At 36.8% G+C, this 24,485-nt stretch overlaps 1 protein-coding gene across 4 annotated transcripts; it reads right to left on the reverse strand.

Moving 5' to 3' along the window:
- Window positions 1–2,835: 2,835 nt before the first annotated feature.
- C1D (C1D nuclear receptor corepressor) lies at window positions 2,836–23,760 on the reverse strand. Of its 4 annotated transcripts, none has more exons than XM_011984987.1 (6): window positions 23,663–23,730; window positions 13,098–13,174; window positions 7,476–7,622; window positions 6,642–6,708; window positions 6,286–6,341; window positions 2,836–3,692 (listed from the first exon to the last, which is right to left on the reverse strand). In XM_011984987.1, the coding sequence occupies exons 3-6, from the start codon at window positions 7,611–7,613 to the stop codon at window positions 3,528–3,530; spliced, it is 426 nt and encodes a 141-aa protein (XP_011840377.1). In that variant the 5' UTR covers window positions 7,614–7,622; window positions 13,098–13,174; window positions 23,663–23,730; the 3' UTR covers window positions 2,836–3,527. The 4 variants fall into 4 exon arrangements, with proteins under 4 accessions (XP_011840377.1, XP_011840378.1, XP_011840376.1 ...); XM_011984988.1 differs by having other exon boundaries at window positions 23,651–23,690; XM_011984986.1 differs by lacking the exon at window positions 13,098–13,174 and having other exon boundaries at window positions 23,663–23,760.
- Between the last annotated feature and the right edge of the window lie 725 nt (window positions 23,761–24,485).

Raw genomic sequence — 24,485 nt, forward strand, 5'->3', positions numbered from 1 at the left:
TTGTATACTGTCTGAAATGTATCACTTTACAAAATTGACATCTTGCATGCAGTTATTCTGCTATGATAGATTTGCTAAACTTCAAGGCTTATTGTGGGGAGGGGGAGTAAAAACTAGCATCTCGTTTCAACCTTTTAAGAACAGATTACTAACACAGAGCTGGTTGCTTTAGGTTTCTAGCTGGGCAGGGAGTAGGGAGATATGAAGTTAAAAATGAAACCTCAATTGCCAATAGCTATCACTATAGCTCTCTTTTCTGAACACTTTACTAATCTTTCTGGCTGTGTTAAAAATTACGCCATAATCTCAGACTTCTTGAGGGAATAATAAAAAGTTATGCCATAAATAAGCACTTTAAAAAGGCACATCAAGTCAGAGGGTGGCTATTCCAAAGAGTAGTCTATGGCTGTACCCCCACTTTGATAGGAAAATCAACCTGCAAACCAAAAAACATTCAAACCATTTTCTTGAAATCCCGCTAACAGGTAATATAATAGCAAATTATTCAAATGAAACGTATCTACAGAATTCCAACATAAAATTCTGTATACTTTCCGCCAACATAATTGTTAATGACAACCATAAAATGCTAATATATAAAATAAACAAAATATGGCTTGTATTTCCAAAACTGGAGAGTTTTAGATCAGAATATAGGGAAAGATAAATTTTATATTTGTAAATTATATTCACATCACATTGATATAAAATAGGTTGCTACCAAGATCATTCAGGAAAAGAGTCACTGAATTTATCTGAGCAGGTTTTCTAACTATGCTATGAAGGGAGAAAATGAGATGTCAGTGCTTTTTCTTCCCTTTATATACCAAATTTAACTATTACATGAGGCTCAGAGTCACTGTTCACATCTTTCTCAGTTAATGTCACTTTGCAAAGCCAGAATTTCTGGTTATTGAATAAAATTATAATTTTACTGTAAGATAAACTGAGTGATTCCTAAATTCCTATCTTTTTCTCCAGTGACCTACTTAAGAAAAACGTATTTACATTCAATACACTGTCCATTTTTGAAGTCTTTCCTACACTTCTGGTCAATTTTAAATACCTTATTTAGAAATAATGCCAATCCATTTCTAATCGCTAAGTAGAAGGATTCTTTAATCTACAGGGCGTCTTAAAAACTAATCAACCTGACATAACCTCCTAATTCCAGGAATGTAACATAATTCAAGCTTCAATTTTTTACTTAACATACTCTGTTTTACTAAAAGGATTTCCCACCTTACAACTATGAACAAGAAAAAAATTGTACTTAAAATAATCTTAAAATGCAAGATCTCATTATTTAGTACAAGACTAATAGACTATAATTCTAATCTTAAAAATATCTATAGATGCAACTTCTCCAACTTGTTAATTCCCAAAGAGATTAATAAAAGATGTAATTAACACCTAAACTTAGAGCAGACTATCATGTGGAACAAACTGTTAACAATAACTGCACCATAGTCAAATAGATCAACCACACACATCATCCTTTATGGTTCTGAATAAGGTTAATGAGCACAATTTGTCATAAAATTTTCCATAACTCTGAAAAACTGAATTGAATAAAAAGACTATTTTTTTCTTAACACCTTATAAAAACAGGATAAAGCCTGTAGTTATCATCTTTGGAACCTTGCACCTAGCACTGTATCCGGCAATATAAATGTCATTAAGTAGCACTGTATCTGGCAATATAAATGTCATTAAGTATATTTGTCAAAAGAATGAACAAACGACAAGCAAATAAGCAACCCAATGCACTACAGCCATTCAGCTCCTTATTATGTGCTAAGTATTTAAAATTATACATAATAAAATGGAATATACTCAAACTTTCATTTCTACTAATAATGAAAGAATTGCTCACTTAAGAATACACAATTTAATAGAATGTAGAGTTGGACTTTCATAAACCAATAACTCAGCTAAAACCAATAACAATTTTCTGCAATTGTATAACATTTTTCATTTAAGCTGTTTTTCTTTTACAAAATTAGAAAATATACAGAAATCCAAATACATTTCTTTGCAGTAACACAAAGACATGTACACTACACTTGATCTTAACAGTAACACATTTCTCATGTAGAAGTTATTTTTTAAAATAGCTAGAAATTTGGAGACAAAGGCAAAAAAAGGAGTAAAATAACTATAAATGTTCATTAATGTTCTTCCACTTCAAAAACTGTCTGACATCAGAGCTAGAAAAGACTTTCTGCGTCTATCAGTGACTTCCTCTTCATGTGTCATAGAAAGAGTTCAACATGCTTTACAAAATCCATTACATTTTAAGACCATTTCCAATATCTGCTATCATAAATCAAGGAATCCATTTATTCAAAGTTACTTATGGAGAATTAATCACACAGAAAATTTTAACAACTCCTTTTTCAAAAATTAAAGTACTTTACTATACTTGGCATTCCTACATATAATGATATGGATTCAAACACTGAAAGCATTAAGGGCATGTAATTAAAATTCATGCACTTAGACATTTAAAAAGAGCTTTACTATGTAGTACTCTCTGTAACTAATACTCCAGAAAAATAAACCACAATATAAACACGATGTAATCTCCTTTGGACTTCTCATCTGCTTAAGTGGCATTATGTAACACAAGACGTTGTTCCAAAACACTTGTATGTACTTGATACAGCCTCAAAAACATGAAATAAAAAAATCTGAAAAAAATGAGATGAAAAAGAACTGTGGACACCATGCATCAGGAACAAAAACTCATGAATTTCTCTATCTGTGGTGACTTCTAAAACCTATCTTCCTAATTTGGAAGGCAAATTTACTCAAAAGATAAAAATACACAGGTCAGTTATACAACATTTTCAGCCTTTATTGAGAGAGTATGGTCATCATGCCAAAATTCATCCATCAACATACAACCTTATTTCCCATCTAAAGTTAATGAGAATGTATTTTATTTTAAATGGGACATAGAGGCAACATGCCAAGAACTAAAGTACAACCATAAAGTTTTAGTTTCACACTTTGAATATCAACAAAGCAGTAATTCCTAAAATCATGAAAACATGATAAAATAACTACAGAAAAAAATGAACATTTAAGTCATTTCATGCTTTCTTAATGTCATATAGTGAAAACAGATGTACCTATAATTTTGGCCTACAGATAGCATACATCATAAGGTCATTATTCATTTAAAATAGTACAAATGTTTACAAAGAACATTTCACTTAAATTTCACAGCTGCTTATAAAATGGTACTTGCAAGATTGACCTATATAAAGAAATAAGAGTCTCATCAAAAGAGATGGTAAATTATAAATATATAATATATCACAATGTTAAAATCCTCAGTGCAAATCAATAAAGATAACAACCTTTGGAAAGGAAAGTATTTAGCTTTACATATTTACTGTAAATTTACATATTAATTCAATAAGAAAGACATTTAAACCTTGTCCTGCCACAGAATTATTTTGTGGAGGGGGAAAAAAAAAGATGTACTTTTTGAATATGTGTACATCAAAACCAAAAAGTTAACTTTTACTTTTTCCTTTATTGGCAACTTTTGATGCATTTCTTGGTTTTGGTTCCCAGAGGGCATTTTTTACAAATCTTGAAGCTGCACCTCTGTCCAGCTTGCCAGCCTTTTTCTTGTCTGTTATTTCCTTGACTCTGTTCATATATACTCTGATTCTTTCCTTAAAGATAAAAAAGAAAGGCAATAGATTTACTAAGCTGTTCGCCACCACTAGATTTTACTATGCTGTACACCTCGGTTAAATTCAACATATATGTATTTATTGCCTATTACAGTGCATGGTGCTAGGAAATGCAAATGAATAGGATAAATATGCTCCTTGCTTGCCTGGAGTTCACAGTTGGAGGGTGGGGAAAGACAGATGTTAAAAAGTCATTTCAGAAGTCTTCTGTTTCCAAAGAGGAAGAATCACACTAAGACATTACTCCACAAATAAACATTGAATTGAAAGATTCTAGGTGGTTATACATTTTTTTAAATCACCATTAACACAAATCCATATATTAACTGTTTTGAATCTAAAGTAAAAAACCGGAGCTTTCATATACTTGCAAAATACAAACTAAACTATCCTGAAATTTTTCTAAACAGGAAATACATGAGGTAGTACTTAACTATCTTTTCATGCTACCATCTAGTGTAACAATTAGGAAGAATGAAAATACAAATTATTCAATTTTATAATTTTGATTGGTAAATACACGAAATTTTCTACTAAAATACACAGTTGTAATCAGACTTTACAAGATGAGAAACATAATCTGTTGCTGTTCCACTGAATCTTCTGAGACCATTAATCAGCATAAATGGCTCTTATGCTTCAAATGGAGAAATAAAGTTGAGGAGAGCCATAAAATAGCAAAGTAAAAAACTGATCACTGCTTAAAAACAAGCATCATTAAAATAATCAACAGTTACATAAACATATACAGAAAAATGCAGAATCTTATAATGTTTTCATTGTGAAAGACTGGCAACTCTGCTCCACACTCTCTAGTGACGCCCCATTTCTGTCTGAATAAAGGCACAGTGCTTACAATGGTAGACACTAGCTGCAGCACACACACATCAACCCTGCCTTGGGGTCTTTGCCCTGCTTATTCCTCTGCCTAGAAGGATATTTCCTCAATTACCCACACAGTCACTCCCTCTCTTCCTTCTAGTCTACTCAAATGTTAACCTTGTCTTTGAGGCCCTGACTTCAGCATTTAAAACTGCAGTCCTATTAAAGCACTCCAGTCCCCCTTACCCTACTCTTTTTCTTTGTTCCCATAACTTTCCAACATACTACATATTCATATATATTTCTTATTTGTTTATTATGTTTATTGTTTTTCTCCATTAGATACAGTCTGGTGTCTGCCACAAGGGCAGGGATCAGCATTATTCACAGAGGAATCATCTCACTTGGAAATAATGCCTACCTCCCAGTAAGCCCTCAAATATTTGTTGAATGAGTAAACTGACTTTTCCCATTTGTGATATATACGGTAAATAAGTTTCCTATCACACACTAAGTCTGTGATCAATTAGTATCATCTACATAAGGTCAGAAAAGGGGAACAGGTTTATGCATGCTTTTTATTCACCAACCCCTATCTAGAATATTAACGTACTACTTCGTAAAGTAGATTCTGAGGTAGAAAGAAAACAAATGACCTTGTCCTTTCACAAAGACAGTATCAAGTACTCCAAATAACTTCATATTAATGGAAAAAAGAGAAACTGCATGTAAAGTCCATATTATGAAGTTGAAAACAGATACAAGCCATTATTTTCAGATCTGTATATCATATTGCTTTACACTTTTGCTTTAAATATTTTTTCACAATTGTTTTATTTAAAAATAAATTTATTTCCCCCCTGCAAAAACTTTAAAAGAAGGAAATGTCTTAGACTACATGTTGAAAAACTGAACACAACAGATCTGGCTTACTCATTTTTAAAAAATAAATGACCAAGTGCTTTACTAAGTTGTAAATAACATACATATCAATTACCCTAAGACTTGAGAACAAGAATACAATGTCAAGTGTATTTCATATCTATATCTGCCTTGTATTTTATAAACACAAAGAATCAATTTATTAATATTCTTATTCATAAAACCAAGAAGGTAACCGTAAGTTTGATTTCTAATTTTTCTCTTCAAATTGAATGATTTAATTTTTGAAGTCAGCAAAAACTCCAAGATACCAGACCTTATATACTGTACTTATACATCTAAATGGAATACAAAGACAAACCTAGAAGATTTATTACAGGTTGTAAATATGTCTAATGCAGAATTACTGGACAGTACACATACAGCTGGTGCCAAAAAAGCTTTTAGCTTTGTTGCTGAACTGGATTCTTTACTGCTGAGAAAATGAATTAATGGAGGAATTGAAAAGGTGGGGGGAGAAACTTTCCCGTCTTTGCTAGTAAATCAACTGGAATATACTTTTAAGAACTGTATAGAAGTTTTTTTCTTTTTTAAAAAGTAGTTCTAGAGATAAACAGGATTTCAAGAATTTATATGAAAAATAATATGTAAGTTATAAATAATTACTAGAATCATAACATTTTCCCATTCTGAGATTTATATAATATATGGAATACCAATTATCTGAAAAAGGTAAGAGAAAAAAAAACTCAAAGATAGTAAGGTCTGGCTCACTTTCTGTTCTCCCCAATTTGTATGACAAAGGTAGTGTGACAAACTTCAGAAATACAACAGCAAACACATAAAATAAAAAGAAATAAAATCTTACCAATTCCTGTTTTACTGGATGTTCCTTAGGATTAACTCCTTGAGTTGCCAAATAAACTAAAATAGAAAAATTTCATGGAATAAAATGGTGAATGTATTAATTTAAAACATTCCAATTAAAGAAACTAGTTGTTCACAAAAAAGGAAAGTCCTACAAACAATTAAACTTTAAATTATTCAATCTCCATGTAATACTAAATCTATGTGTGGCTCACTGGCATCCAGATTTAAAAATAAATATCTATTAAAATTGTTATTAAGTATAATTGTATGTAAATTGTTAGCATTTTAAAAATAAATCATCTTTCACACAATAAGTAATTTGCTTTCTAATGAATTCCAAAGTAACACACATACCCCAAAACATTGAATTTAATGTGTATGCAGAAACCAAATCCACTTTTGCTTGTTCAAGTGGGTCCAACTGTTAAAAAAGAAAAAGGGGGGGGAAAGAGAGAAAGTGAGACAGAAAAAAAATACACAGACTTGGAACACCATCTGATAACATTTCAAACTTTTACCAAGTACAAGGTATCAAAGAATTTTTTTCAATTCATATAATCCAATAACCAAATGATCTGAAAATAATTTGTAAAAAGAAGTTTTCTTAATGAGTGACTTTTGTCCACAAATTTTCACCTTAGGGTATCATCTTTAGTTAGACAAGGAAAGTGTACAACCCAAGAAAAATTCTTTTGAATTATTTTAATTTCGAGAGTTACGATCTGGGTTTTGTATGTCAAAAGTAATTTATCAATATAAACATTGTACATGATGCATTTATGTATAAGAAGCAGGCTAAGATGCTTAGGCAATACCAAAGACAGAAGAAACATAATGAGATTTGTTTTAGACTGTCAAAGTCAATTTACTGTTTTTGTCCTATAGGGTTTCCAGAAACCCTGATCACATCATTGTAATACTTAAAAGGTCAAAGATAGAGTCTGTCAAAAAGAAGACTGTGAGTGCTCCTTTTTTTTCCAAAACCAAGTTAAAAACACAGTTAGGAGGTTATTTCCTAAGGCTGGAGTTGTGTTTTGTTTCCCCCCTAAAAATACCCAAACACTAATAAAATTGAAATAAAGGGGAAAAGGGGCATAGGTCATTAATCTGTTTCTTCTTCCACATGTTTCATAAAATAGCACTCTGTTTTATGAAATTCATTTTTAGGAAATTACATTTTTAAAATACCTTCTGCAACAACTCATTTCTAGAAACAGACATCATGGTCTTCAGCATCTCATCCACAGCACCAATGGAATTCTCAAACGCTGACAAATACTCATGAATTTCTACTGGATAGTCTTCATTAATTTCTTCACCTGCCATTATGGCTGACTAGAAAAAATTAAATTCTTTGAATTCGTATTAGAGACAGAGCTTGTTCTTTAGTTTACAAAAAAAAAAAAAAATAGGTCATATCATGTATTTCAAAGACACTAAGAGTTAAAACCTGAAGATAAACAAATCTTTTTAGAATTTAATTCTAGATTAAATACATTCCAATTTGTCCCCTTCTTAAGTTTCCTGGGGGGCTGTGGAAGAAGAACCAACCGAAGCTCACTAATGCTATGCACACCAAACTCTCAACATTTTTGTTTTGTTTTGTTTTGAGATGGGGTCTCTCTCTGTCGCCCAGGATAATGCAATCACCACTCACTGCAACTTCTGCCTGCTGGGCCCAAGGGATCCCCCCACCTCAGCCTCCCAGGTTGCTGGACTACAGGCCCATTGCCACCATGCCCAGCTAATTTTTTTGTATTTTTAAAGAACTTTTAAAGAATTAAAGACATGATTACCAAACATGAGATAGCAATAATCAAAATCCTACATTTTAAAAACTGTTGAATTAGCAAAGCAATTAAAGTTTGATAAATAGATCTCTTAATGATTGCTAAAGAAATGGTAAGCAAAGCACTTTTTTAAGAAAAATATGTATTTCAGTCCTTCTAAATATAGGTGTCGATCTGAGAGCATGTTATATTAAACAAAAAAAGTAAAAATATTAGGTCTAAAATATGTATCACAGAAATCATTTTTCAAGCCTATATATATTTATATTTATATTCCTTAAGCTTCTTTAAAATATTAATAAGAAATCCAAAGAGTCCATAAATCATATAAAGCCCATAAGCAGAAAAGAGGAAACTTGGGGCAAATAAACAATATGGTTTTCATTTGTGCCAGTGCATACTCTGACAGCCCATACTTTAAAAATTCACCTATATCAATGTATTATTAAAGTATCTAAGTCCAAATTTTAGAAGCAATTCTAAGCCATAGGTAACATCTTTAGAATAAAAAAAAATTGTATTAACAGAAATACCTCTTTATCACATAGGTAAGGAGAACAGCATGAATGTGTATGACAGCAAATAGCATAGCAGAATGGAAGTAAAGAGACTCGGGCTTTCCGTCTTGATCACCAACTTTGTCACCTGAGATAAATCATTGAATCTCTCTCGGCCTCAAATTCCTCATCCATAAAATAAGGCAGTTGGTCTAATGATCTGTAAAGTCCCTTACAGTTCTAAATGTTATGATTACTTTTAAGTTTGAAAAGTACTATTTGAATATTTAGTGACAACATATCAACATTTCTTCTGAATGAGTATATTCCACTAAGACATCTGGTTTCATTAAAAAAATAAAGTGAAGTCTATCTATTACTACTTGAGTTGTGAAGTTACTATCCAACTATCGTGCAACCAGCAATTAAACAAGGCAATAAGAAAACTACACAGAAAAGAAGTGATTTCCAATTTCAAAAGGTTAACTGAAAATATGCATTTGCCTCTTATCCCTCCCCAAATCCCTACAATATGACAGAAGAAATATAAAAACATGAAAATAAAAATGCTGGAAACCAGCAAAAGCACAGATCTACCAGCAGACTTTAACAGTAGAAACTGTAAGCTAAAGAGCAAACTGGGCTGGACATGGTGGCTCACGCTGTAATCCCAGCACTTTGGGAGGCTGAGGTGGGCAGATGACCTGAGGTCAGGAGTTCGAGACCAGCCTGGCCAACATGGTGAAATCCCGTCTCTACTAAAAATACAAAAATTAGCCAGGCATGGTGGCGCATGCCTGTACTCCCAGCTACTTGGGAGTCTGAGGCAGGAGAATTGCTTGAACCTTGGAGGCGGAGGTCGCAGTGAGCCAAGACTGTGCCACTACACTCCAGCCTAGGCAACAGAGTTAGACTGTCTCTCAAACAAAAAAAAAAAAGAGCAAATGGGATCAGACTGGAAACAGGAAACAAAGCCAAGAAACCTTACAAACAAAAGAGAATGAAAATTTAGAAATATCCCCAAGAACAGAGCCATTAAGGGCTGAAAATAGCTAACCTAATCTCCAGATCTGTGAAAGGACAGCTCCAGCATTTATTGCCTAGATAAAGGTGTAAGTATAGGGATATACTGTAAAGAAGACTTGGTATTTCCTCACTTTATGTAGAATTTTGAACCAATAAATTTGAAAATGTAAATGAAAAGAATGACGTTCTTGGGAAGATATCAATTACCAAAACTAAAAAGAAGTACATAAAAACCATACAGATCATTAACCACAGAAAAAGAATTACACAGTAGTCAAAGACCTACCCTCCAAAGAGGCTCTAGTCCTAGAAGATTTTACAGGTAATTTCTTTCAAACCTTCAAGAAACAGTTAACTCCTACGGTATTTAGCTGTTTAAGAATATAGAGAAAGATGGAAAACTTTTTTCTTAACATATACAAAAATAAACTCCAAATGAATTTAAAATGTAAATGTATAAACATATTAGATTATATCAAATATTTATATCTAAATGAAACCCAAATGCTATAAAAGGAAATGGCTGACAAACTTAACTACATAAAAACTTTTTTGAAAAGTCATACATGGTAAAAGGATACCATAAGCAAAGTTAAAAGGCAAGAGACAGCTAGGGGAAAGTATCTGACAAAATATCACAAAGAATTAGATAGACTAAATAAACAGTTCCTAGAAAGCAATAAAACAAATTAAAATAATGAAGATATCATCACCTATCAGATTGGCAATAATTTTAAAGATTAAGAATGTTCAGTGTTAGAAAGGTTATACACTGAAAGTGGAATATAAATTGGTACCGGTTTTTAAAATGCACATACCCTTTAACTCAGGAAATCCTTTTAAGAATCTAGCCTATAAAAATCCTTGCACATATGCATATAAATTAAAATGTCCTCCTTAAACTTGTCTCTGAACTTCCTCCAGTTTGTCTTGTATCAAATTGTCCCTTTGCTGGACTACTACCTGTAAGTTTAAGAAAGAAACCAAAAAAAAAAGAAAAAAAAGATCTTGACTTTGAGGTGCTTATACTAAGTCTCTAATTCCTCTCCTTCCATCCTTTCTCAAATCTCTTAAAACATATGACCTTACTTTTCTCTCAAAATTATACTTAGCAAGGTCACCCACACTGCCACATGGTTAAATTCAATGGTCAATTCTCAGTTCTCCTTGAGTGACACTGTTGACTCCCTTCTCTTGGTTTTCTTGGTTTCCTTTCTATCTCACTGGCTCCCTTCTTGGTCTCTTAGATGCAGCCTTCTCACATTCTCAGCCCCTTAACCAAGCTTGAAGTGCCCAGAGGCTGTTCCTGACTTTTCTTCTCTAATTTACTCCTAGGTGAGCTGAGGGTTTTAAATTGCTTTAGTAAACTGAAGACTCCAACATTTCTTTCTCCAACCCTGACCTCTCCATTGAAATTCATATTTACATTTTCAGCTGCAGAGATACTCAGCTGAATGTAAATATGAAATTCATACAGAGATACTGAGTATCTCTGGTAGGATGTCTAATAAATTCTCAAATGGAACCTGCCCAAAGCCAGATTCCTAACCTTGCCTACTGCGGTTTTCATCATTTCATTTCATGGCAACTCTAACTTTCCAATTGTTCAGTCCCAAAATTTCAGAGTGATCCTTGACTACTCTCTCTCACTTCATCTTTAATACACACCCAGAATCTAACCATGTCCTACCACCTCTACTGCTACTATCCTGGTCCAAACCACCATCAGACCATGCCTGAATGCCCTCCTAAATAGCTTTCTTGCTTCTGGCCAAAGTCTATTACCAAGAATATAGAGAGATCATTCAAAATGTAAATCAGACTATGCCATGCTTCTGCTCAGAAATTTCCAAAGGCTTGTCACCTCATTCGAAATAAGACAAAAATCCTTACAGTGGGCCCGACAAGGTGGCTCATGCCTGTAAACCCAGCACTTTGGGAGGCCAAGGCAGGAGGATAGCTTGAGCCCAGGAGTTCGAGACCAACCTGGGCAACACAGCGAGACCCCAACTCTATTTTTTAAATAAAAAAAAAATAAATATTTATCTTTTAAAAATCCTTACAGTGGGTTCAAAAAGCTCAACACAATTTGCCCTGACTCCCCATCACCTTCTGTGACTTCATCTCCCACTCTCCCTTGCTTATTTCACTCCAGCCACAATAGCCTCATTGTTCTTCCCCCATGACAACAGGCACATGCCTACCTCCCTTTGGACTTCTCTCCTTCCTAGAATACTCTATTCCTCTCTTCCTCCCTTACCAACACCTTCAGAGCTTATTATGTTACCTTCACCAGATCTCCACTCAAATGTTACCTATTGGTATCTCTCTCCTAACCACCCCATTTTAAAATGCACACCACTCCCCCTCACTCCCTATCTCCTTCCCCACCTTACATTCCTCTATATCAACTAACATGTATTTATTTGTTGCCAGTCTACCTCCAAAAGGCAACTACATGAGAGCAGGAATTTTTGTGATTTGTTCACAAGCACTGCCTGACAGTCAATAAACATTTGTTGAAATAAACTATAACAAAATATTGGAAATAATCTAGATATTCATCGACAGGGAAACAGTTAAATGAATTACAGCATATTCATCCTTGAGAATATTACATGTCTTCTAAAAATAAAGAAGTAAATCTATATATAGTGACACACAATAAGAAGGAAAAAGAGAACAGAGAACATTGTATATAACACATAATGTGCCTAATATATGCCATTTGGCTTTAAAAAAAAAAAGCTATATACATACATGTAGAAAAAAGTCTGGAGGGAGCATACAAAAAACAGACATTTTCTCTGAAAAGAGACAAGGATTAGGGAATAGGTTCAAAGCAGACTCATTTTTTTTAACTCTTCATTCTTCATTGTTTATATTTTATTTCAAAAAGCACATATTAAATTTTTAATAAAAAACATTTAAATAAAGGCACAATAAAGTATTTTGGCTTTTAACAAATACTGTATGTATTTTTTAAAAACACAAAAGGTCTTTATTTAAATGTGAATTTTTTCACCAAATTTTCCTATTAGAAAACATTTCCTTTCTTCAGAAGAACACAGTAGAGATTTTTCCTGCAATTATTCCCTGTCCCTAAGCCCCAATAAACAAGCAGATATTTGTTGTTAAAAAAGGCAAGGGGGACTAAAAAATAAAGGCTCTTCTATTATGAGAAATTCCTCCTAATTCAAGTGATTTCTACTAACATTTTATATAGGCAGTTGCTGAATATTTATTCCTTCCAAAGAAAAAGCGCAGAAATTTCCCTCCATCCCCTTAGCTACTCTGACCCCAGGATCAAGCAATGACTCTATGGTATCAGCAGCAAACACCTGAATAGCACTGATTATGTGCCAGGCACTATTCTAAGCATTCCACATGCACTTGTTCATCCAAACCTCACAGATGAAGAAACTGAGCCACAATGAAGTTAAAGAACATGCCTAAGGTTGTACATGTTAAAATTTCCAAAGAAGAAAATAACTCACCCAGCTCTGCTCCTCACCCTCCTCTCGGGTTCTATAGATACTCCTCGCCCTTCCACACACTCCTTCTAAAACACTGGCTGCAGAGGTAGAGACAGACGGAGAGGGCGTGAGAAAACTTGCTTCTCTTCACCACTCAGTAGGGTGTGGCTGAGACTAAGGATCTGGGTTGGGGGGATGCTGCCCAGTAACCCTAACAGCTGTTACTGCCACTCAGTCCCTCTTCTCACTGGTTATACAGAAGCCAAAGAACCGATAGCAGAAAAGAAGAGTGCATAGCATCACATACAGAACTGAAGTCATCAGCTACCTCTTTTCTTCAATTCTCCACTTCAGGGTGGCCAATCCAGGCAGAAACCTGGGAGGCACCCCAAATCCAATCAGTCCTGGCAATATGGCTTCCTTAATCTCCTCACACCACAAGCTTTCCTCCATTCTCACTGGCTAGATTATTTCAACAGTCTTTGAGTAGTGTCCCTATTATCAATTTTTCTCCACTCCCAGTTTTAGAATATTACAAAATATGCTTTAAACAGTCTGGTCATGGTACTCCTCTGTTTAAAATTCTGCAACAGTTCCCTACCACATGGAAGATAGTTCCAAACCTCTCAGCATAGATGCAAGGCCCATTATGATGTGGCCCTTGCTTGTCTGCCTAACCTCATCTTTCATGGTTCCCCTCTTTGAATCCTAGAGCTGTGGCCATGATGGCAGTTTTCCAAATGTGCCATGCTCTCTCACTCTCAACTTTGACCTGTGTGACACTCTAAGCCTGAAATGCCCTTCCAACTCCACTTTGTTCAAATCCTGCTTATCTTTGGAGGTAAAAAATAGGTTTCAGTTCGGCCAATGAAGACTGCTGTGCATGCTCTCCTTCTATGCTCTCTGTCTGGACAAATATAACAACTATAAGCTGTCATGTCACTTAAAACACTATCTCTTAATGTATTTTTATTTACTTGACTTCCCTTTTGACTACAAGTTCCTTGAGGGGGGGCTGTGTCATGTTCCTGTTGTATCCCCAATGGCTGACACACAAGGTGACTGTATCTCTCAATTTGCCCAAGACAGTTCCACCTTATGCCTGTTGTTTCAGCTTGCCACCAACTCAGCTCCTTTCTTTCTTGTCCCAGTTTGCCATCAACTTGTCCCAGCTTGCCATCAACTCAGCTCCTTTCTTTCTTGTCCCAGTTTGAACAAAAAATTATATGGTTACCCTAAACAACATAGGTTCTCTGACCCTTATTACCACTTCCCACCCCATTTAGCTAGAGAACAGGAGCATCAGAGGAGTTACCCTTTGCACCAGTCAGGTTTCAACTAGAGAAGCAGAACCAGTAGGAGATACGTATTAACAGAGTTATGGCAAGAAACTGGTTTACATACGGCAAGCTATCAAGGAAGGAACTCATGCTGGACCTCTTGGCTACTAGCTGAAACTGCTGTCTACAAGTGGAATTTCTTCTTTTGGGTCAGGGAAACCTCGGCTCTGCTTCTAAAGCCTTTCAACTCATTGAATCAGGCCCACCCAGATTATTTAGAATAATCTCCCTTACTCAATAGATTATGGATTTTAATCATGGCTTCGAAATACTTTCACAGCAACACCTACATTCATGTTTGACTGAGTATCTGTGGGCTACAGCCAAACCAACTTGAAACATTAAAAAGACAATCACAGCCAGGCACCATGGCTCACACCTGTAATTCCAACACTTTGGGAGACTGACAGGAGGATCACTTGAGCCCAGGAGTTCAAGACCAACCTGGGAAACACAGACAGATCCATCTCTAAAACAGAAAATATTTTTAATTAGCTGGGCATGATGGCATGCACCTGTAGTCCTAGCTACTCAGGAGGCTGAGGTGAGAAAATCACTTGAGTCCAGGAGTTCGAGGCTGCAGTAAGCTATAATTACACTACTGCACTCCAGCCTGGGCAACGGAGCAACGCCTGCAGCCCTTTAAAAAAAAAAAAAAAAAAAAAAGACTATTGCACTAAGATGTATTCCTGGCATCACAAATATTATTGCTCTGACAATACTTTTCCACAACAAGCTTGTTATTTTGATTATCAGGCTCCCAAGTAACAGAACTAGACTTCAAATTCTAGCTAACAAATGTAGAAGAAATGACAACTTAAAAAAGAATCACGACTTTGCAACCCCTAATGAAATTATAGGTTTAGGCAATGACCACCAATAGATCACTAAAAGTAGGTGAAACACACATATTATGAACCTCCTGATGCGAGCCAATATAACATACACAGCACCATCTGCAAAGCATTTCCAACTCCCAAAAAAGCTGAATCTGAACAATTAAGCCTACAGAGCTAACTTCCATTTTACAGGAAATATAAAGGATAGAGGAACAAATTAACACCACAAGAAAGCAAACAAATATGGAGTGAGAAACACAGTACTCTACAGGACAACTGATCAGGTTTCTATAACAAGTCAATGGCATGAAGCAAAAAAAAATGGGGGAAGAAAGAGGAAGAAGAGATTGAAGAGATTTAAGAGACATAACAACCAAATGAAATACATAGACCTTGTTTGGATCTTGATTCAAATAAACCAAGCATAAAAAGATAGTTCTGTGAGAAAGAAATCTGAACATGGACCAAGTATTAGATGACACCAACAGATTACTGATAATTCTGTCATCTATGATAACAGCAATACAGTTATATAAGAAAATTTCCCCATCTTTTGAGGATGCACACTGAAGTATAAAGGGGTAAAATTACGTAACATTTTGAATTTGCTTTAAAAAAAAAAAAAAAAAAAAGTAGCCTCCACGAATTATTACAACTTTGAGAGAAAAGATAAGAACCTTATTGGCCGGGCGCGGTGGCTCAAGCCTGTAATCCCAGCACTTTGGGAGGCCAAGATGGGCGGATCACAAGGTCAGGAGATCGAGACCATCCTGGCTAACACAGTGAAACCCCGTCTCTACTAAGAAATACAAAAAAAAAAAAATAGCCGGGCGAGGTGGCGGGCGCCTGTAGTCACAGCTACTCGGGAGGCTGAGGCCGGAGAATGGCGTGAACCCGGGAGGCGGAGCTTGCAGTGACCTGAGATCCGGCCACTGCACTCCAGCCTGGGCTACAGAGCGAGACTCCGTCTCAAAAAAAAAAAAAAAAAAAAAAAGAACCTTATGTACATTATTTCTATAGTGAAATTAGATGGCTAACCACAAACTAGCTTTTAGAATACAACTCAGTTCATATATAGGGGAATAACTAAAGAGAAGGTGTCATCTAGAATATTTAAGCAGCTCCATTATATCTCATTTCAATTCCAGATACAACTGGGGTGAGGAAGAGGAAGGTTACTGGGTGCTCACTACATCTGTGATAGTTGCTGAACATATAGTCTCAAATCAGGTTTGTATTACTAACACTTCCAACAAAAGGCTGACATTCTGAAGTGTCTATTTATTTCAAGAGTATCACAAATTCCTTTTTTTTTTTTTTTTTTTGAGGTAGAGTCTTGCTCTCTTGCCCAGGCAGTGGCTCAATCTCAGTTCACTGCGACCTCTGCCTCCCAAGTTCAAGCAATTCTCCTGCCTCAGCCTCCCGAGTAGCTGGGATTACAGGTGCACACCACCATGCCCAGCTAATTTTTGTACTTTTTTAGGAGAGACAGGGTTTCACCATGTTGGCCAGGCTGTCTCGAAATCCTGACCTTGTGATCCGCCCACCTCAGCCTCCCAAACTGCTGGGATTACAGGTGTGAGACACTGATCCCAGCAAATTCCCTTCTTTAAAAAAAAAAAAAAAAAATCCTAATTTCTTGTATTTTTACCTGTCCCTTAAAAATGTAGGCAAAATAAACAAATAAATAAACATCCAAGAGTAATGCCAAATAAAAAACTAAAAAAAGACATATGCAACACAAAGATTTTTTTAAGCCTCTATGAATCAATTTAACAACAACAAAAAAAAGTACACACAATTGAAAAGAAAAATGGGCAAAGAAAATCAACAGTTCACAAATAATCCAGATGACCAATAAGCATAAAGAAAGCTACTCAACCTTACTGATAATTAAGGAAACATAAATTGCTAGAATATGATGCCATTTTAAAACTTAAAGAGATTAATAGTACTAAAATGGACAAAGGTGAGCTGAGAACAGCCTCCCATTCACTATTAGTCAGGGTATAAATTAGTTTAGCATTTTTGTGGGGCAATCGGCACCATGCTTCAAAATCACCTATGTACACCTCCTTTGACCTAGCAATTTTACTTCTCAAAGTATATTTTAACGCAAGATAATGTTTAAGGACTTCCACTGCAATGATCTTTAAAACAGTAAACTTTAAAACAGAACAACCCACACATCCATTATTAGAACCTGGTTAAATAAATTATGGTATGCCCGCCTATTAGAATACTCTGCAGTAGTGAAAAGGTACGAGGTACAGCTTAGAAAGATTCCTAAGATATATTAAATGAACAAAAGTTGAAGAACAGCATGTATAATACATCCTATTTATTTATTTATTTGAGATGAAGTTTCGTTTCTGTTGCCCAGGCTGGAGTTCAGTGGTGCGATCTCAACTCACTGCAACCTCCCCTACTGGGTTCAAGTGATTCTCCTGCCTCAGCCTCCCAAGTAGGTGGGATTTCAGGCATCCACCACCATGCCTGGCTACCTTTTTTTTTTTTTTTTTTTTTTGAGACGGAGTCTCGCTCTGCGACCCAGGCTGGAGTGCAATGGCACGATCTCAGCTCACTGCAACCTCTGCCTCCTGGGTTCAAGCAATTCTCTGCCTCAGCCTCCCAAGTAGGTGGGATTTCAGGCATCCACCACCATGCCTGGCTACCTTTTTTTTTTTTTTTTTGTATTTTTAGTAGAGATGAGGTTTCACCACGTTGGCCAGGCTGGTCTCAAACTCCTGACCTCAGGTGATCTGCCCGCCTCAGCCTCCCACAGTGCTGGGATTAGAGGTGTGAGCCACCATACCCAGGCCATCCTATTTATTTTGAAGAAAATAAGATACATGAGTATGGAGGCATATTTGTATGGTATATGCATATAAGTTTTCTTAAAGGATCCAAAAGAAACTGTTAACTGTGGTCACTTCTGGGAAACAAAACGCAAGAAAGTGAGGAAGTACATTTTGTTACACTCTCTGAATTACAAGATATGTAACATAATACTTAAGCTTATAAAAACTTCAATCATCTCAAATTTTGAAATTTACTTTATTCTCAAACATACCAGATAAAAATGTCATTTCCCCCTACTTAGCAGCAACAATTAAACCTACGTTCTTTACCACTATTACATTCAAAGAACCATATAAATGTTTTTTCTACCCCTAAATTGTCTAGCCACCAAGTGGCTATTTTCCTCTATTCTCACGGTACAAAAGCCTCCTCTGGCCTGCTTGCTACATGGCTAAACATCCCAGTCAACTGGTTTAAAGATGCTTTTGCAAGTTCTCATCTTCTCTTCCTGCCCCCTAGGCAAACATTCTAGCTCTAGGCCTACTGAACATTCATTCCTAACGAAATTCACAAAAGACATAAATTAATGCTACCCAACCTCAACAGGTCCTCTGTCAGTTGCCTGACAGTTCCTTTATTTATCCCTGATACCTCCTCAGCACTTATTGCACAATGTCATGTAAATGAATAATATTTACTGAGCATTTACCACATGCCAGCCTCTAAGGACTCTCTTATTCAATAGATATTTAATTAGCCTCTATGATAGGCAGCCCTGATGCTTGGAAGATAATAGTAAGCAAAAACTTGCCTGCTCTGTACTTACTGTTTAGTGTGGATGATAGACACTAATCAAAGAATCACGGAAATATAAAATTACAACAGTAATATGAAGAAATAAATTGTGCTATGAGATAGTGGACATGACTTAATCTGAGGGAAGACAGAATGCTTCCTCAAGAAAGCACTCGATGACAGAGACGAGTTAAGCAGACAAAAACTGTAGTGCGGGCGAGGAGAGTTCTCACAACTCTACGACTGGGCACTAAAATTAGCTTCACTTTACAGATGGCACAACAGAAACAGGTCACAGGGCTGGTAAGTGGTAAAGCTCGGCAGAATGGAACTCAAATCGAATGGAGGAGGAGCATCCCTCACAAATCCCATCAGTGGATTTGTGTAGGATGCTCTCTGGACAAAATCTTTTATACAATGTAAAAGGTTTGTTCCTCCCTGAAAGTCTATTCCCGTAACCCTTCCAGCCTTAACTCCCATCTTTACCCTATTCTCCAACGTCACACTCAACTTCTGTTCCTGTCACTAATCCACGTGACCAGAATCTCCAATTTCCTTAGCAATGTTCAGGAGGCCTGGAGCAACGTTACACTCAACTTCTGTTCCTGTCACTACTCCACATGACTAGAATCTCCAACTTCCTTAGCAATGTTCAGTAGGCCTGGAGCTACTGAACATGGGGCATTAGCAAATGGCCACAGAGGAAAGAGGACTGGCAAAAGCATCTTTAAAACAGCTAACTGGGAGATGTGACCATGAAGGAAGGGAACTGAGGTGCTATCATAGCCCTTTCCCTCTACTTGGAATACCTGTGTTCCTCCGTTTTGCATTGCTATGCAGGAATACCTGAGGCTGGGTAATTTAATAAAGAAAAGAGGTTAGATTTGGCTCCCAGTTCTGCAGGCTACACAACAAGCACGGTACCAGCATCTGCTTTTGGTGAGATAAAGGGGGAGCAGACATGTGACATGGCAGGAGAAGCGGCAAGAGAGAGAAGAGGAGCTTCTATGCTCTTTTAAACAACCAGCGCTAGGAGTGAACTAACAGAGTGAGAACTCAACTCATTACCTCAAGGACAAAACCAAGACATTCAGTCTGCCTCCATGACCCAAATATCTCCCACCAGGCCTACCTCCAACACTGGAAGTCACATTTCAACAAGAGATCTGGAGGAGACACACACCCAAATCATATCAACCTCCTCTTCATAACTGTCTCCATTTTCTTGGCCTATCAATCCTTTAAAACCCACATCAAATGCTCCCTCCTCTATAAAGGTGTCCATACCTCCCAAACAAAGGTAGTCTCTTCTTCCTCTTTGCTCCCAAGTTTCTCTGAATATAACTGTAATACAGTTATCACACTGCTGTGCAACTATATGCTTGACTTAACGTAATCACATATCTATCAATAACACTCCTCAAGTTCTTGATAAATCCAAAGGTGTCAATCCTCACTTCACCCGATCCATCAGCTGCACCTGACAAAATTGAACATATTACTCTACTCTAAATTCCACAACACCAGACTCAAAATTGTCCTTGTCCCTCACTGGCTGCTCAGGCTGTCTCATTTGGTGGTTATTCCTCATTTTCCTAACTTGTTAATGTTAAAATGCCTAAGGACTCAGGCCTTGTGCCCCTTCTCTTTTCTGCCTACATTTACTCTTTTAACGACTGTCTCTGGTCTCACAACTTTAAATACCATCTGTTCACTGACAACTCCCAAATGTCTGTTTCCAGCAATGACCACTCTGAAGTCCGGAATGAACATACTTAACTGCCTACTCAACATCTCCGCTTAGATGACTAACAGACATCACAAACTTATCACCTCCTTAACTGAACTCCGAATCTTCCCACAAACCTGCCCCTCCCACAGTTTTCTACTTCTCAGTTAACGGCAATTTCATTCTTCTAGTTGCTCAAGCCCCAAACTTTGACAATAACCTTATTCTTACAATTCACTTTCAATCTGTAAGCAATTCTATTGGCTTTTCCTAGAAAATACATCTAAAATTAAACTGCTTCTCCATCTTCACTTCTTTCCAATTAAGATGTTATCATCTCATCTGAACTACAACACCTCCATGATTAGTCTCCTGGTTTTCACCTACCCCACCCCACAACAAACTATTCTTAACACAGAAGCCAGAGAAGATTCTATTAAAACCTAAGTCAGGCCAGGCACAGTGGCTGACGCCTGTAATCCCAGCACTTTGGGAGGCCAAGACAGGCAGATCACCTGAGGTCAGGAGTTCAAGACCAGCCTGGCCAACATGGTGAAACCCCATTTCTACTAAAAATACAAAAAAAATTAGCCGGGCGTGGTGACACGTGCCTGTAATCCCAGCTACTTAGGAGGCTGAGGCAGGAGAATCGGAGAATCGTTGGAACCCAGGAGGCGGAGGTTGCAGTGAGCTGAGATTGCACCACTGCACTCCAGCCTGGGCAACAGAGCCAGACTCCAAAAGAAAAGAGGTGGGTGGGGTGAGGTGGGGTGGGGCAGGGCAGGGCAGGGCAGGGCAGGAAAGGAAACAAAAGAAAACAAAAGAACAGACAATAAAGTAAAACAAAATAAAACATAAAGTAAAATAAAATAAACCTAAGTCAGATCATGTCACTCCTCTGCTCTTACCTTTCCATTGGTTATTTACTCACTGGGCTATTCCTCAAGGTAAGATTCATGTCGAGGTACATTTTGAACACATCACTAACATAATGTCTTGTCATGTATTAGGTATTTAGCAACTATTTGTTAACTAACTAAAACCAACCAAAGTAACCTAAGACCTAATTTTGGAAACTCTTAATATCAGATTACAGTTTCAGCTTACAGATACTAGAAAGTCACCATATGGATCCAAACAAACATATGATCATGTACGTTCTGGGGCTCTTCCCATCTCTACACCAAATAATTATACACAGTTATGAACTAAGCTTGAGAATAAATCCAACATGATTGTGTTTTGGAACTTGAGAGCCATTTGCTGTTGCTGCACCAGAATTCTATCACTCGTAATGAATTACTGGAATGGCTTTTTTGCACTGCATTATCTCAGGAGAAAATAACAATGAAATGTACACACAAGTTCTCAATAAATATTGCTGTCTTGGGCAAACAGTGACTCCATGTTAGTATTGTCTGTGACTCTCCTTCAGTCTCACAGTACAATTTCTGAGTACATACAGACTTCTTCCTTTTCTAAAAAAGATATTAACATCTAAAAATAAATGTATCCAGAAGTCTAATAGAGGAGTATATAAATTATGAGGATATTGTTCAAGATTGAGATGAATAACTACATTAGATTAAATTTACTTCTATTCAGTGTTTAATTCAAAGCATTTCCAAAATTACAGCGATCAAGCAGCAAAATTACCTTCCAAAACATATGGAAGTGGCTTATTACAATCACCTCATTTCTGAAATAACAGTATATGGGGTTGCTGCATAGATTAAATAAATAATATAGATAAAAGCCATCAGAACAGGGCCTGGCTCAGCACTCGATACATTAGATAGTATTTTACCAAAAGTGAAAGTTATCAAATACTCTAATCCATTGTGGACTATGTAGAGCTATGCTTGAAGGGTCAACTGTTTGGAAACAGAGCTGAGATAATACATATGAAGAGCCATTTGAAAAGGTAAAAGCAGTTAAGAAAAAAATTGCATTACTTCTGAACTGTGATACATACAACACAGCTAACTGAAGGCAGCTGTAGTATCTTTTGACTGAGAATTTTGTTTTATTTTGAAAAACCATTATTCACACTTATTATCTTTCAACAAAACAATGAGTTCTATCATTTCCACTAAACGCAAATATTTCTCTGTACTTCGATAGGGCTAATATGTTAATTTTGAATCAAAAATACAGGATTAAATAACTAAAAGCATAATTGGATTGTTTGTAACACAAAGGGTAAGTGCCTGAAGGGATGGATGCCCCATTTTCCATGTGATTATTACACATTGCCTGCCTGTATCAAAACATCTCGTGTACCCCATAAATATATACACCTACTATGTAACCACAAAAATTTTAAATTTAATTTTTTTAAAAATCACGGTTAAGTCTTGGTTCTGTCTACCATCAGACAGTACCAATCGGTTAATAAGTGGATAGCAGACATCTCATTGCGACAAATACGTCTGTATCAAGCCAAAACTGAATTGTATTCAGCAAACATGAAGACATTAAAGGTATTTTCAAGCAAGTTTTAGTTACACTGAACTTTCCCGGGTCATCAAGAAAAACTGCTCTCTTGGATTACCCACCACAGATTTCAGCTAAAGGTCGAAATTAGCCCACTATCTCAGACGGGCTAATACTGCAGCGGCAGGCAGTCTGTGAATGTGAATGATAAACGGAGCTAACACAGTAAAGTGACTCCCCTAGACGTCCCACTTTAGCCTCTCTCCTTACGCAAGATTTGAAGACAGCTGAAAATTGTGAAGTCATGTTTTTTTGGTTGTTGTTGTTTTTAATTTTTTCGTCTTCCAAGATTTGAGAAGGGGGTGGTTAATAAACGAAGAAAAAGAGAAAGACCGGAGCAAGAGAGAGAAATGAGGGGCCGGGGTAAGCCAAAGCCTGCAAGCGGCCCCAAAACAAGCGGAAGTGGGAGACCTGCAGCAATGCTGCCCCAGCGAAGAGCTGTGAGACACTGCATTCCTGGAAGGCTATGCAGCCAAACTCCGATTCTCTCAGTCTGCCCAGAGGATTACAGGGGAATCCCAGGAGAGGAAAAGCGGAGTTAAACAGGAGGAGGAGAAAAACTGAAAGTACAACTTTGAAAAATACCTCAGGGCCTTCGACTACAGTCTCCCGGAAAGCGGTCGGGCAACGATGACGACACTGACGCGCCGCCTGTGCCCGCGCCGAGGGGCGCTTTCCGATGATCTCACGCTGCTCGCCACGCCCCCGCTCCTTGCCACGCCCCCGCTCCTTCACTCTTCTCTAAAGGCAAATCTCAAAATGAGTAGCTCAGGGCCATGTTGTAGGAGAGGATTGCGGCGGCACTCTGGGAACCTTTGTCTACATTTGTACCCGGCCAACACTCAGCCCAAATACAGGTTGAGTGTATTTAACCAGGAAAGAAATCTTAGTTACTGAAACTTTGGATTTTTACTCTCTGGGGAGCTTTTCCAGGGCCCTCACTGTTACTACGCTTTTATTGTCTGCCTCAAGATCAGCCTCTTAGAGCAGCTTCCCAGATTATCCGTGGGGAAGAATGGGTTGTTTTTCCAATCTGTCAGTAAAAGATACTTCTATAAAATACAGTAAAAATGAATTAGTAGAAAAATGGGGAAAACATGTGCAAAATACAAGCCCAAATTTTTTATTATTAGTTTCAGTAAATGCAAAATTGCATTTCAACGTATGCAATCAGAAGAAACATAATAGAAAATAAAGGCATTAACAGAAACTGTACATATTGTTCATTGAAAGTTTAGTATAAGCGATTGAGCATTGTCTTAACATTTGAAACTTGTTCTTCCACGGTCGTAATTTGATAAAAATTTATGCCTGAAAGAGTTGTCCATATATTAAATGCATGTAAAAGCATTTTGAACAAGCACCATGTATGTAATATTTAAAGTTTTGGGGGAGGTCACAAGATGGC

This window comes from Mandrillus leucophaeus, unplaced genomic scaffold (genome assembly GCF_000951045.1).
Source record: "Mandrillus leucophaeus isolate KB7577 unplaced genomic scaffold, Mleu.le_1.0 Scaffold279, whole genome shotgun sequence".
Taxonomy (NCBI): Eukaryota; Metazoa; Chordata; class Mammalia; order Primates; family Cercopithecidae; genus Mandrillus; species Mandrillus leucophaeus.

Bases quoted from the DNA above. Each gene is read 5' to 3' on its own strand.
- C1D (XM_011984986.1), bottom strand. From the start codon at position 7,613: ATGGCAGGTGAAGAAATTAATGAAGACTATCCAGTAGAAATTCATGAG. The intron at 6,709-7,475 runs GTATTTTAAAAA...CTTTTTTAACAG, and splicing joins GAAATGAGTTGTTGCAGAAG to TTGGACCCACTTGAACAAGC. The intron at 6,342-6,641 runs GTATGTGTGTTA...TTTCTATTTTAG, and splicing joins ATTAAATTCAATGTTTTGGG to TTTATTTGGCAACTCAAGGA.